Here is a 15,293-nt window from a genome sequence, read left to right on the forward strand (position 1 = left end):
AGAGACACCTTAGAGCAGCCATCCCCAAGGCGCTGCTGCTGCTCCCACTCGTGGGGATGCCCTTTTAACTCTGTCTAGACCTTTGCCACTTGTGCACTGCTATTCCCTGGGTTTATGTTGTGGCACCAGGCTGGCCCCCAGGTTCACCCTCCTGGCTGCAGCTCAGGGTCAGAGTATCACACCCCAGCTGAACCCCACAGCTGGACACAGCTGGGTCCGGGTTTCTGCAGCCTGCCCACATTGATACCCCTAATGTTTCCATGGGGGAAATGCATTTGTCCATGAGTCAGCAGCCTCGAAAAGTCAGGGGAGATGGGGAGTGGGTTGACATGTTATTCAAATGGTCCCTAGGACTGGGCTTTTTTCTTTCTAAATACTGAAAAATCTCCAAAATGGCTCTGAGCTCTGCCCAGGCAATGCTCAGAGTGCTGCAGGAGACAGTGTGGAGGAGCCTCCCCTGCCCACTTAACGCGGTTTCCCCTGTGACCTACATCTGCCTTCAGGGAGCCCACGGCTGCTGCACAATCTGCTGTTGTCACCTTTGGGACCGCGAGCTCATAGGACATGAATTAATAGGACAAATCCTGAGGGAGTCAGAGTCTGGCTCCCATCAGCTGGCTCACATAGATGGGACTGCAACTGCTGCAGCCAATAGACAGGAAAAGCCATCAAAATGACTGCAAAATACTACTGGGGCATGTTCTTAAACACGTGTAAACAGTGTGCTCACTGCCACACCGGTATCTCTTGCCTGTGTGCGGCTGGCAGTGACTGTCATTACAGCTTGGGCTTGCCAGTGATGCTGATGAGCAGCGTTAGACACCTGGCTGCTTTGCAGAGGACAAGCAGGCCCATAATGTCTGTCACCTTTCCTGTAAAGACACCGAAGAGAAGCATGCTGAGTCCCCTCACCCTGGGCTCACTGCCACAGGCTGCAGGAGCGCCGACGTGCCCCCTCGGAAAGGCCATCGGTCCCCACACTATTGCCTGCCTGGGGCATGCTCTCCAACCACACCAGAGACTGCACGGGCTGCTGTGCTCCCTGGGGGACCTTTCGCTGCCAGAAGGGCAATTTGCAACCATTATGGTTTTATTTCAGAAATTATTTGTTTTCCCACAACTGAAAATATTAAATTTTAATTGCTAGTTTGTATGAGGTGAGTGGGGGGAGCGCAGACTGGATGGAAAAAATGATGGCAAAGCATTGAGCTGATGTGAGTAGAACAACAGAGGGCACCAGAGACTCGACCATCCCAAAAAGTAGGTGATAAATGAAGCACTTTTGGGGAACAAGAGTTCATTGCCGTGTTTCAGCACTCCTGAGCTGTCGACAGCAGGCTCCCGGGCAGCTGCGCCCTGCACAGAGCAGCACCCTGCACTGGCACCCACGGCCCTGACAGATCTCCTTCCCTGCCAGGACGCCCATGTCTACACTGCAACCTTTCTGAGGACTAAACTCGCCTGACAGCCCCATAAGAAGCAGGTAACGCTTTTTAATTCTTCCCACACCGGTGTGTGGCAGTGTGCTCTGCTCAGTACTTCAGGCTGTGCTTTCTCCCCTCTTAACTGAAGCGCTAGCCAGGGCTGCCTGCTTGTTAACGTATGGGTCAACCCTCAGCTGTACACAGATGCCTGAGTTTCCTCCTGCTTTCACAGCTGTTGTGCAGCCACATGTGTCATTCAGGGGGGTCTTCATCCCTCGCTGTGGTTTCACATCAGTGCTTCTTACCATGCCTCTTCCATGAGCGTGGAGACACCCGGCTCCAGACACGCTGCGGCATGGGACTTGGGAACTGCCACCAGCTCTGTGCTTACATGGGGGATTCAATGGGGCTGGGACACCCAGCCCAGCCCGGAGGCCTCAGCTGCTCCTCGGGGCAGTGCTATGTGTGCAGAGTGGCTTTTTCACTGCGGGATGACCACAGTAGGCTGGCAGGGAACAGCTGCAGGGGGGGTGGTACTACAGTGCAGCCAAGGACCTGTGAGGCTGAAAGCCCAAGAAAGCCAGGACACTGGCTGTATGTTAGTTCCTCCATAAATTCCACCCTAAAAACTACTGTATCCCTGTGGTTCAGTAATACCATACCAGTTCTGGTGCTAGGGCAGGTGCTGTGCTTTCCTCCATGGTTGCCAGATCCGTCTCCCAGTCTCGGACACTAAAAACAGTTCACTTAGTTCATGCAATCACACATTTTCACTACAGTTTAGATGATGCTTAGAAGCCACTGACTTATAAGGCAATGTATTTATAAGAGATTGTAAGAATCTGGGTGTTTTTCTTTCCTGCCTCACTGTAAACACTTCCTTTATGAGCTGCAGACTAAGTCTGATTCATCCTCCCCAGCCTCCTTCCTGGTAGCGGATGCCCTGAAATACTTAAAGGAAAACCAGGAGATATTCTAAGTTCTTGGATTTGTATTTTCTGCTCTAGCAACATTTTGGCGTCCTATCTTTGAAGGTTGAGATCAGACACGTGTGCTCACTTTCCCTTCTCTCTTTGGAGACCTGTTATCTGCTAGGGCTGGTGGTACCCATGCTGAGCTATTCCTGCCCAGCATCGCGCAGCGAGAGGAGCAGTTTCGTGTTTGCGGGCAGCCTGCCTGCAGGCACCCACCCACCAGCCCGCAGCAGCGTTCCCACCACCCCCAGGAGTAAAGCCACCTGAGCTACCTTACGGCCAGAAGGGCTCAAGTCCTGTGGAGGTCTTTGGGCTGCCCTAAAGCCAGTGGCTCTTTGATAACCACAGCAGCAGCAAAGATAAGGGACCACAAAAGTTATCATTCTGCTTTGCAGACCCTTTGCTATTACGCAAACTGTGCAAACCAGGACTGGATGGGGGGCAAGGCACGCTTAACCCTGTAATATCTGCAAGAGAGGGTTGCCTCTGTGTTTTGGTGCTAGCTGGTGGTGAGTGACAGTGTTACTTTGATGGCTGAGGATAGACGGTGCTGATGAGCCACTGAGCCTCTCCAGGGGCTACCTACATATGCAGTGCAGAGGCGTGAGGAGCCACAGAGCCATCAGAGCGGGGGCACTGCAGCAGGACCCAGCCCAGAGGACCTGTCCCCAAGCTCAGTCTCATGCCTGCACCCTTTTCTTGCAGAGACGGCCCAACATGAAGAACTGCACCGAAGACGACACGCTGCAGAATGGCATTGTGCTATTTCAACTTATCGTCTACATCCCAGTGCTCTCTTTAGGGATCCCACTGAACGGGATTGCCTTCTGGGTCTTCTGCTGCAAACTCAAGAGGTGGACCGAGACCAGGGTGTACATGATCAACCTCATGGTTGCGGACAGTTTCCTGCTCTTTGCCCTGCCTTTTCTGATATATTTTACCAAGTACAACCATCCCATAGACAAGCTGTGTTACACCATATGGAACATCTATTTTACAAACATGCCTATGAGCATCCTTATCATCACCCTGATTGCGATTGATCGATATATTGCAATCAAGTTCCCTCTAAAAGCAAAGATTCTTCGATCCCCACTGAAATCAGCTTCTATCTGTGGGTTTCTTTGGATAACGCTGATAATTTATTCCTACTTGTATCCAAAATTTCATGGAAGAACAGAAAAATTCTGCCTTCGGAAACAATCTAGTCAACCTAATTATTCATCGTTATTCTCCATTATTGTTGGGTATTTTATTCCCTTAGGGATTGTGATTTTTTGCTCAGTACAAGTCATCAAATGTCTCAAAAAGAAGATGGCCACAAGCCCTCATGAGTTAATGCAGAAAGCAATCCACATTGTTTCTGTGAATTTGTGTGTGTTCATCGTATGTTTTTCACCTTTCTACATCACACTGCTCTTGCGGTTTGCAGTGGATGTTGCTGGAGCTTGTTCTCTGGTCTCGGAAGTTAGAGCCTCTATTCAGATCTGTGCATGCTTAGCAAATTCTAACTGCTGTTTGGATGCATTTTGCTATTACTTTGCAGCCAAGGAATTTCAGGAATTTCCTTCTCTGTTCCCCACTTGTATATCAATGAGGTCCACGATGAACCAAAGCCAAGAGTCACAGCAACCCACAGATAAGTCATGACATAAACAAGGTGTAGTGCACTATAGGTGTTAAGAGCCACAGTGCTGCTGAAGTTTCGAGGCAGAGCGAATGGGACCACCTACAGTATTTGCAATCGTTGTAGGTACAGGCATACCTGCAAAAGGGGCAACCCCCTCCAAGGGGTCTGATATTAACTTGAATTTTGTCCTTCTGTCCTCAGTGACTTGACTCCAGCTCTGACTATTGTCTTGGATCATTGTATCGCAGCTTCAGGAGTCTCCTGGTCAAGAGAGAGAGCCACGTGGTATGGAGAATAGATGATAAGGCCATTGTTTCTGCCATGCGCTTATTTGTACATATGCAGCTAAACATAGGAAACTGAGCACCCTTACAACAACACACAAATCCCTTCTAGTACTGTAATATATATGAGCACTTAAAAAGAAAGCCCCTGTACTACAATGCCAAACCTAATGTATCTGTGCTGCTCACATCAGAGAATTTGCCCGTACAGTGGTAGTTTCCTGCCAACCTATATAATTTCAAAGCTTGCAGCTATCGCCAGGATGCAGCTATTGCTGCACATGGAATAAACGGCAGGAGTCAGACGGTGGTCTGAGACTATTGCCCCATTCCTGCCAGATAACACTTGTATTAGCTTGTGGCAATACCCTGGCATTTGTGAAACTAAAATCATTGTGGGTATAAATAAAGTCATTACTGCATGGAAAAACTGAGCTACACAAAGCATTGTGGACCACAGAACAGACCTTTAGCATTGTGCATATCAAGTATAAAGCTGTGAAGATCTGATCTCACCCAAGCGACTACTGGTGACAGGTTTGTTGTTGTACTTTAATGGGATCAAATCTTCAATGGATCTTCTGTCTGATGAGAGGTGATCGCCTCACACTGCAGGAGTGTTGATGCCCAGAAAACAGCAGTGAGCAACACGGAGCAGATGCAGTTCTGATCCCTCCCTCACCACCCATGAACAGTTTTCAGGAAAGGTTTGATGAGAGTGGGGTGTGTAAGACCATTCTGCAGAGATAGGGCAGATCCACGGCTGAAGGCTTCTTGGCATTGCCCTGTGTGATGAAGTCTTGCTTTGGATTTGTTGTTTTTTCTCTTTCAGCTACTTGGACAGTGCACAGTGGGGATTCAACAGCTCTCCTGCACCTCATTTTGAGACATTTAACTCTTTTCATGCATTATATAGACAGCCTTGATTTATCCTAGCTGGATCCCGGACCAGGCATCAGTTTTAATGTCTGGCTTTCCAGGTACCAAATCCCTCTATAAGATCTGTGCTTGCTGACTATGCACCACGTATCTTCCCACCCCACAGGGAAGTGACAACAGAGCAGCTCAAAACAGAGAAGCCACAAAGGGAGGTCTTGGGGCACTGGAAGGAAGCGACCCATAGAGAAACCTGGGCTGAGAGGGGAGCAAGTGCCAGGGCATGACTACTTTGTGTTTATCTGCATAGAAATTTCATCTAACATTTTACCACATAGTCACTTCAATAACTTGAAGTCAGTGTGGGAAACATTATAGAATTTTTGAAATGCATGTGACAGCTGTATCTTGGTTAGCTTCATGGTCCTTGACTTTCAGTTTCTTCTGACTTGTAAACCCCTAAAAAATTCCTCCAGGGAATGCAAACCCACATTCTGCTCATTTAAACCTACAGGCAATTAACTTTCTTAGTGACAACTTACAAATAGCACCCCTACAAGCAGCCTGTCACTTTCTAGTGTCTACAGACCACATGCTGAAACCACTGTCTAGACATTGGCCAAACAACACAGGAGTATTCCCATCACAGAAAGTACTCCCCATCCAAACGTTAGATCTACCTGCTTTGTGTCAATACTTTGGCAGAGGTCCCAGCACGATGGAAGCTGCAATGAGCAACTGTGGCATAAAAATGGATGAAACTACTCAGGTCATTCAGTTGATCATTTATGTCCCAATTTTCTTCTCTGATGTATTATTTAATGCTCTGGCATTACTGGTATTTCACTGCAAGCAGAGCAAAAGGGCCGTGTGTGTATGCGACCAACTTAATCATTGCACACTGTTTGGCCCTCATTCTGCCTTTTAAAATCTCTCTTCAAAGATGAGAAAAGATACAGGAAACAAATAGTGTCTGATCTTAAAAACCATCTATTGCTTAAGGAGATGCCATGAGTGTTGTCACCCTTGTAGCTGTCAACAAATACACTCTAATTAACTATCCTCGGAGAACAAGAGGCTTAGGGTCCCCATTAGCCCATTCTCCTTTATGCCATGCCATCGATCTTCATTACAGGCATCACTTACGTGTCCAGGCAAGTGGTGTTCAGCAGGGAAGGAGACTTCTGTTTTCAGAAACAGTGCAGAGGGCCTTCAAAAACACTTCTGGCTCTGGGATCCCCTTCTGGGATTTTGCATCTCATTGGTTATAATGAATGCCTGTTCCAAATAGATTATTATGAAAATTTTTATTATTTTGAAAAAAGATGAAGGTTGATTCATATCAACCTGTTATCCTACTGTTAATCCAGAAAGCAAACAACTTACTTTTTTTTGCAAACCCAGTCATATTCTTGTTTTCTCCCTGTTAACATGGGGCACTTTGTCCAATTTACAATGGGCTCCAATTAGGTCATCTACTCTGAAACACAAAACAGTAATGCTTTTGTGCATGTGGCCTCATGTATAGGCTCATAGTATAGCAAATACTAACTGCTGGTGAGATGCCATTTGCTACTGTTTTGTAACCAAAGAATTTCAGAGCACTTTCTTCTTACCCAAGCCTATAGTTTTTAAATCAAGGAAGGATCACAGACAAGGCACTCTCTTAAACTAAACAGCTGCTGTGGTTTCACCCCAGCCAGCAGCTAAGCACCACACAGCCGCTCGCTTACTCCCTGTCGGTGCCAAAACCAGTACAAGAGCTGCGCTAAAGAATTTATATTTGGCATTCCTATACATAGCCAAGCTTACTGCATATAGAGCTGTATGAAGTGAATGCTTTCTTCTTGTAGGAAACAAACTGAGGTCTCCCACCGTTCATGTTCTAAATTTAAAAAATTAAGTCTTCCTTTTTCTTATTGTGAAGTGGAAATTTGACGACTTCACAATCCCTGTCATCATTAAGTAATATTTTTTGTTGTTTGTACTGAACACTATAAAAACAAAAAAGGAAACATTCTTTTGCAAGTGAAAATAAAGCTATCTCATAGTAATAGATCTGTAAATAAATATTCATTTATTACCATTATACATCAGAGTCCTCTATTATTAATGCTAAACCTATACTGGAGATTGTGAGAGGAGAATAAGCTACCATGATATAAGATCTGCCTTACAACAGGATATTTATAGTGCAACCCAAAGATGAGCAAGCAACTTTCTGATTACCTGAGGATGTATGTGCTACCTTGGACAAAAATTATTATCTGGTTTACATGTCAAGTTATAATGATGTTTATGATGGGTTTCTGACACCTTTCTTCAGTCTGAACAAAACCTCAGCTCCCTGAGTGCTCCCAGTAAATGGAACAGACGAGTTATCAGCACCTGGGCCACAAGAAACTACCAGCCGTCATACAGCACTGGAGTAGCAATCCATGAGGACAGCGACATGGTTATCCGCAAACCTTTCCCATTTCCTAGCACAAGAGTCTGGCTAATGATAGTGGGGAGCAGCAGCCACAGTCCATCAGCAGCTCCAACAAGCGGGGCTGGACCACTGCATTCTGCTAACATTTCAGCAAGATATAATCTCTCTGTCCCTTAAAAGAAAAAGATGCTAACAATGGCTTAAACTTTAAATGAGCAAATTGATGCTGCAGTCAAAATTTAGGCTTGAGAGAAAAAAAAAAAACACAAAACAAAACACACAGGGAAAAGCCTACAACGTAATCCAGAATCTTGCTTCTAAGTGAGTAGCCATCAGATTTAGCATTTTTGGTCCTCCTAAGCAGGGAAGGCAGGGTATGGCATAAGACAGTATTTTGCTGTTTGGTGGCATTTGGACAGGCCTGAAATCTGAGTTCTCACCAGAGTTTTGGGTTCCAGCAGCACTCCTCTCCCGAGGACTGAAGGACACGTGTCGGGGAGTTCTGCATTTTAGCAAGTTGGGTGCTGTTTGCAGGTTTTGGAGGTATCTCTGCGTTTTTGGCTTCTCGGTGCAGCGCAGTTGTTCCAATCGTGAGCACTGCCTGGCAGACTCTAGGGACTCTGCAAGCACCGAAGCAGCGGTAGGCAGCTGGGAAGCACAGGCTTTGCCATGCCCTCCCCGGTATGTTTGCACAGAGATACACGGCCGATCCCTTCAGTGTTGATGCTGCAGGAGTACGGAAGGGGCTATAGCACAGAGAGCCCTGCGAGTGCGTTATCTGCCGTGACTCTGTTCCTGTGTGGTGCTAAGGAAGGGGAAAGGGGAAACAGTCTCAACAGCCAGGGTTGGTCATTGTGTGAGGTTGATGCATTTAGCCTAACACTACCATTTCACAGACTTTCCATGCTAAAAATAAGACTGACACGTTCTGCTCTCAACCCCGTAGTTTTGTTTTGGTTAAGATCTGCTGTTGCAACATCATGTCTTCCTGTGAGAAAGCCAGGGAAAAAACCACATGGGGCAGAGGCACTGCAGAACCCAAATGCCGCAGGGTAGTGCAGTGTCCCGTGTCCCCCTCGCACGTGTGGAGGGGGTACTGGTACCTCTCTCACCTTGCCAGAGGCCCTGTCCCACTGTGATGTGCCAGGGCACAGTCTCTGGGAGGCAGAGAAGACCAAGATCTCCCCTGGCAGGGAAAGGAGACAGGAGTCCATCAAATCTGACCTGTTCTGTCTATTGGCAATCTGTACCAGGAGCACAGGAAAACCTCATGAGAAGGGCTTTCTTTGGCTGGGAAACAACCTCAAGCAGGACATCAGACAGAGCTCACAAGGGAAGGAAAAATTATTGTGCAGAACAGAAATAAGCCTTAGAGATCAAGAAGTGTGAAGATCAAATGAGTCTTAGCAAATTCGTCCCCTAGATATGAAAAGCTACCTATATACACAAATTACAAGCAAAGAAGTGAGATCACTCAGTACTGCTGCTGACAAAAACAACAAAATTGTCCAGGTATGTCCTGAAAACTACCTGATCACTTTGTCACAGTTTTCAGTAAGGATGAGGAACCTGAGAAGTCCAGAATTTTAAAGGAATTGGCACATGAAATCTCACACCAGCAACAAGGCTTTTAAATAAGTCAGCCAAAATAGGATCAGGGGGCAGAGACCACCAAACACGGTCTCTTCTCTAGGATGGGGGAAGAAAGGGAAGGATCTGGACAAAAACAACTCTTCTATGCTCAGACCTGAAAAATGTGCAGTTTCACAATACGGCTGAATAACATTAAATGGGAGGGAACAAATATAAAGGCAAAAGTTAAGTGGTTCTTCACCTTACAGGAGTATTTTGCCTCATTGGCTCCTTTCACTAAGAAAATCACTTTTCCAGCCAAGGTGTGGTAGACATTGGTGTCAGTAAAAGGTCCTTTGGAGCACATTGCGAATGGCAATGCACTTTGTACAGGCACTGGTACTCAGCGGTGCCGTCGGCCCCCAGACTGCCCTGCTGGAGAGCTGCCAGCAAGGAAGTGAGAAAACAGCACAAGTGTCACCTGCACTGCACCACATGGTGACAGCACTCACGGGGCTGAGACAGGCTGAGAACTGCAGAGACAGGGGAAAATACCAAGCGAGCATCATTGGTCCATGGCAGAGGTGATAAAACCTGCGACTGGATGGAAGAAGGGGGCCATAAGCAGCTGCAAAGAGCCTCGAGGGTGGCTGATGGGGAGCCGAGGTGGAGAGAAGAGAAGCATAAGGATCCTGACCCAGCGGTGTCCAGGAATCAGACAGGGACCCGAGAGCCGCACCAGGAAACATGCAAGTTCTCCGCAGGTAACACTTCATCGTAGCTTTGCCTACTGGTAGCTAGTGTTGAGTTGCTCTGACATATCCTGGTGAACCTGCTGATCACAGCCAGCTGCTTTGTGCCCGGTGACACGGTTTGTCCCTCCCTTGAAGCCTCACCAGGCTGATGGGAGACATAGCTGCCCTCGTCTGGCAACCACAACACCAAGCTGTGGATGGGAAGCATCACACCAGAGAGATGCCATGAGCTGAGCTCCCTCCAGGCTTGATTTCGACTGCTCATGGTTAACACCAGTAGTGATTGTCTTGACATAGACAAGAGGAGTGTGTGGACAACACCTGAGGATGATGCAAAGTGAAGTGTTTTCTGTACAGTGGTGAAACTACCACAACCCAGGAGATGGATGACTTTGAAAACTAAAGTACTAATAAGGACCATGACACAAAAATGATGGTGGTTGGGGATCAATGAGCAGGGTGTAATAACAGATCAGTAACTACTTATAAGCATCCACCAAGAAGCAGCCACAAGAAAGGCAAAAGCAGTCCCTGGAAACTCAGGAGAAGTATTTAAGCTAAGCTCTACACTGACTACACACTGGCAAGGAACTCATCTCAAAGACTGGTTTGTAATGCACAGACAGACAATGCAGAAATACTCCTGAAGCTGCTCTAAGATGACCTGGAAAGTGGGAAGGGGAAACGTGTTTGCCCACGACAGCAATTCAAGGTACTAACAGCAGGACCTTTGAGCTTGTGGATCAACTTGTCTGAGCTCTTCTTGTAAAGGGGTTGCAATGGACAGCCAAGGTGGAGACCCTAGCCAGCAGGCACCTGCAACCACAGAGCAGTCACAAAGTCAGCAGGTCACAGGGTCAGGGTGCCACATTTTCTCAGAATTGCCGGCTGATGACAACTATGGAAGACGAGAGAATTACCGTGATTCAGAGTGAAACCCAGTTATAATAATCACAAAACTGCATGCAAACCACAGCTCTCACCTCTCCAACAGCTCTGTGAATGGGACTGGGGGCCCGCCAGGCTGCTCTGTCCTGGGACTCAGCAGTATGACAGCAGGTAGCAGTCCCCCCTCCAACCCCAGTAAGAGTGGCAGTCTAGAAGGCAGAAAGAAAATCTCAGGACCCTCCAGGGCAAGAAGTCCCCTCCAAGCAATGTGCACAGCCTGTTGGGCAAGGAAGGTCAATGGGCATTGCCCAGTGAGACATCAGGCACTGGAAAGTAAATCAAAGGAAAAACCCAAAGCCATTCCATCGCCGAGGAACTGCTGCAGGGCTGCACGGCAGACGAGCGTTTCACCTCGCTGCAGGGCTATTGCAGGCTCCTCAGTCAACAGGGGGTGGTACGAGCCATGCCAATGGTGACAGAGGAAGCTCAACCCCGGGGAAATGCGTTGAGGAGGGGCGGGGGTGCTTCCTTCACCAGCGTCGCTGCTGTCACAGCCACCGGCAAATGGTCATCACAGGACACCTCGCTGGTCATGTGCCAGGAGCACTGCTAGGAGGGCTCACCGTGCCTGTGTGCCGCACCACAGCTGGAGGAACATTCACTCTCTCCAAGGACAGCGAGCAAGCAGGTAATTCCTCCTGGCTATTTGCTGACCTGGTTATTTGAGCTCTGCAAGGCATTGCCTTTCCCCAGCCGTGGTGGGACACCAAAATGATGGTGGAGAAACTGAGAGAGGGCTGGAGTATTTTCAAATGCTCATTTTGATACTGGCCACATTAGACATGTTTTAGGCGCCTAAGGGCTGTCTCAGCCTTTGCTAGATCTCCCTATTGTCTGTTATGATCTACCCTTATATCTTCTGGGCTCATAAATCATTCCTCGTGTCCAAAGCACAGAGCTGCTGCAGGTATCAGCTGTGGCGCATTCCCTCACCTCCGAAGAGGTCTCTTGGCATGATTCCTCAGCAGCATGATTTTCAAAGCTAGCCGAGAGCTGCAGATGCATGTAGATGCTGCAGCACTGCCCTACAGTTTGCTCACTTGGGATGCTTTCGAGCCCCGGGAACCTGCACCCATGGAGCATGTTCCCCTTGCAGGGAAAATCCAAAACCATCCCAGATCTCCCGGGTCTTTTCTGTCTGTGAACAGTTGCACCTGCAATATACTCCTGCATTAACTCCTCCAAAGCAGGAGAGCAAACAGCAATATTGCCCTTAGATCCAGGGTGATAAAACCACCCGCTAGACCACATACAGCTCATCTCTCTATTTCACGCGGCTGCTGATCACATTTCTTGCCATGGCATTGGTGTTTTTTTTTGTCCTGGAATTGTGGCAGATTGCTCTAATACTTCTGAGACGAAGACCAACTTTCACGATCCTTGAAAGGCAGCATGCAGATGCCAGTACTCTGATTCTTGCTGCAGACCGCTAAATGCTACCACGGAGTACAGGATTCAATGGCAGCTAAAACTAATGAGAGATGTACTAATAATTGCTCTTATCACTAATGAGAAGTGATGCAGAGACAGCTCAGGACTGAAGGAGAGGAGAGCTGACCTTTTGCTGCACATCTCCCAGGGCATTTTGAGCTGTGAGGATGCTGGCTCTCTTCTCCTGAGCACCACTATAAGGGAAGGGATGAGAGCTGGGTTTAGGCATCCCCTTTCCATCATCAGACGGTTTTAACAGCTTACATAACTCCTAGCTGCAGGATACCTGCTGCTGCCTGGTCTGAGACTGGCCCAAAACAGAGGCCCAGCATTTTCCCCTGCTGCCTTCCTTGAGCAGTCTTCCCCGCATGGGGAAGCACAGTGAGAACCTGTGCTTTTCTGTCCTCCACCACTGATCAGGCTCGTGTCCTACTCCCTCCCCTTCCCGCTAGGTACCCTACAGCCAGCTCTGCTCTGCAGAGTCATCTCCATGGTCTGGTTTTCACTGTTGGTAAAGCCCTGAACTATCCGAATTAATCACCGATTCAGTCAAGAGTCTAGCTTCTAAAAGGTTTAATCTGCTTTTGCAGGAACTGTGCCTCTTGATACCCCCAAAATGAACCTCAGCAGCTGCAGTATCACAGCCTATGAAAGCTTCCCACTTGTCCAGCTGTGTGTTTACATCCCGGTTTTGCTTTTGGGCATTTTGCTGAACGTGTTGGCGCTGTGGGTGTTCTGCTGCAAACTCGGCAAATGGACAGAAACCAGAGTATACATGATCAACTTGGCTGTGGCTGACTGCTTGCTGCTCTTTACTTTGCCTTTTAAAACTTTATCCCAGTTCCATCAGCTGAAGGTAGGTAGATGGTGCCTGGTTCTGGAAGGCGGCTATTTCATAAACCGCCTAATGAGCATCGGTATCATCACTGTCGTAGCAGCTGATAGGTACCTTGCAATCAAGTACCCTTTGAAAGCCAAGGTGCTGAGGTCGCCGCTGAAGGCAGCTTTTGCCTCTGGATTTCTTTGGATAGTCATCATCTGTGTGATGTCCCTCATTAAAAAGTTAGAGGACCGCGAACAAGATGAACTTTGCTTTGAAAAATCTTCCATTAAGCCTTCAGTGATCACACTGTGTGCTATTATTGTAGGGTTTTTCACACCATTGGTCATCTTGAGTTATTGCTCCATACAAGTCATTGCAGAACTCATGAGAAAGAAAAATGAAAACTGTCACAAGGAAAAGTTAATCAGGAAGGCCGTCTACATCGTGTCTGCAAACATGGCTGTGTTCATCATATGCTTTTTACCTCTTTACCTTGGGCATCTCCTTCGCTTTATAATGGACTCCATCAGCTCCAACTGCTCTGCAATACAGAGTGTTAATAATTTTGTTCACCTCGCCTCGGTCCTCGCAAACACGAACTGCTGCCTGGATGCTATTTGTTACTACTTTGTCAACAAGGAATTTAAGGAAGCATCTCCCAAGCTAGTGAAGTCCAAATCTGAAGCCAGTGAAGAAGCGGAAATTCAGCTCCCATGCATAACACGTTAGGGCAAAACACATGCAGCACACATTTTATACTTGCTATGTTCAAGTTCAGCTGGATCTCAATAGTAGGCTTTCACACTTTCTTTTTGTGTGAGTGGGATGGAGGGACTTTCTGCTAATGGGAAGGATTCAGACACATGAAAATTAGCCCTGATTCAGACAACCACAGCAGTCCAGATCCTGATGTAATGATCTAGGTTACCACTGATAATTCTCTGCCGTATACAAATTTGAGTAAAATGATAGCTTTCCCCTGCAAAAACTGTCTTTCATTTTCTCAGAAAACCCAAAACAAGTACAGCCAGTGGTAAAGGGGATTTTTGTCCCTCCTTCCCACCTTGGATCAGTTTTTAGGCAGCTGCAGTTGTGACAAAGAAACAGTTCCTCTGTATCAAAAAAGAAAAAAAAAAAAGTCAAAGTGCTGCAGAAAAAGAAAGGAGGATGTTTTTATAAGTCACAAACATCTTGTTTTTTAGTTGGTAATAATGCACAATCACAGTAGCAGAGGCGTATTTAGCCTACTTTAGACAAGTTTACAGCACCATTCACGCTACATAACAGCTACAAAATGGTCGTCAATTGCAATATAAGGTCAGAAGAAATTGCAATTGCTTGTACTGGGGAAAAACTTTACATCAAAAGCATTTGAGTCAAACGGCATTAAAGCTACTATCCAAAGAGTGGGAATAAGGACTGTGTATTAGGGGTCTATTCAACCTTATAATGTGAAGGACCGTCTAAAGAAAGTGGCAGCGAGTTGTTCCAAAGTATCCAATATAAATAAAGTCATGTTACTGGCACAGAGTGTAGTCTCTTAATGAGTTAAATGGAAAAGGTGGGGGAATGGGTGGTACGGGATCTGCTCTTGTGTCTGTCCCCAAAAGGGACAGCTCATCTCCCTGGCTGTCCAAGCAAGGGGCAGGGGGTATGAGCTGCCACGGAGACTGGGATTTTCAGAGGCAGAACAGTGCATGCCACCCTGCGATGCACTTAACCACAAACAGCTAAGTAGGTAAAATCGCTAGCTAGCCCCTTTGTAACGATGCTCAGAGAGCATACGTGCCCCGGGGTGGGACGTAGCAGGTACATACCTCCACCCATGTTTCCCGACTCTGGGCTGGGCTTTCATCTGCCTGCATGTGCTAGGCCAAACCCTGCTGCCACCTCCGCTGCCTTACCAGCCCCACTTCCAGCTCGGCCTTTGCATCTCCTCCTACTCAAGGCACATACCAAAAGAAAGAAACCCCTTAAAGAGAGACCTTGCTGCAGGCAACCGTTGAGCAGAGTCCTCCACCCACCTGCCCAGCAAAGCCCACACCACCTGCACAGGACAGTAGCAAAGCCCTGACAGATTCTCAAGGGGATGTAGGCTTCTCACCGTGCTTGCCAGAGATTCAGGCAGAAATGGGGAAATCTGCT

General features: G+C 47.4%; 2 protein-coding genes across 2 annotated transcripts; both read left to right on the forward strand.

The window, feature by feature from the left end:
* The first annotated feature begins 1,115 nt into the window (after nucleotides 1-1,115).
* On the forward strand, nucleotides 1,116-6,355 carry LOC142085786 (G-protein coupled receptor 35-like). Its single transcript, XM_075158101.1, has 2 exons — nucleotides 1,116-1,483; nucleotides 3,104-6,355. Exon 2 carries the CDS (start codon nucleotides 3,116-3,118, stop codon nucleotides 4,046-4,048), a length of 933 nt encoding a protein of 310 aa, XP_075014202.1. The 5' UTR covers nucleotides 1,116-1,483; nucleotides 3,104-3,115; the 3' UTR covers nucleotides 4,049-6,355.
* A 4,999-nt stretch (nucleotides 6,356-11,354) lies between these two features.
* On the forward strand, nucleotides 11,355-14,664 carry LOC142085785 (G-protein coupled receptor 35-like). Its single transcript, XM_075158100.1, has 2 exons — nucleotides 11,355-11,522; nucleotides 12,916-14,664. Exons 1-2 carry the CDS (start codon nucleotides 11,399-11,401, stop codon nucleotides 13,875-13,877), a joined length of 1,086 nt encoding a protein of 361 aa, XP_075014201.1. The 5' UTR covers nucleotides 11,355-11,398; the 3' UTR covers nucleotides 13,878-14,664.
* Nucleotides 14,665-15,293: the final 629 nt, after the last annotated feature.

Source organism: Calonectris borealis, chromosome 9 (genome assembly GCF_964195595.1).
Source record: "Calonectris borealis chromosome 9, bCalBor7.hap1.2, whole genome shotgun sequence".
NCBI classification, from domain to species: domain Eukaryota; kingdom Metazoa; phylum Chordata; class Aves; order Procellariiformes; family Procellariidae; genus Calonectris; species Calonectris borealis.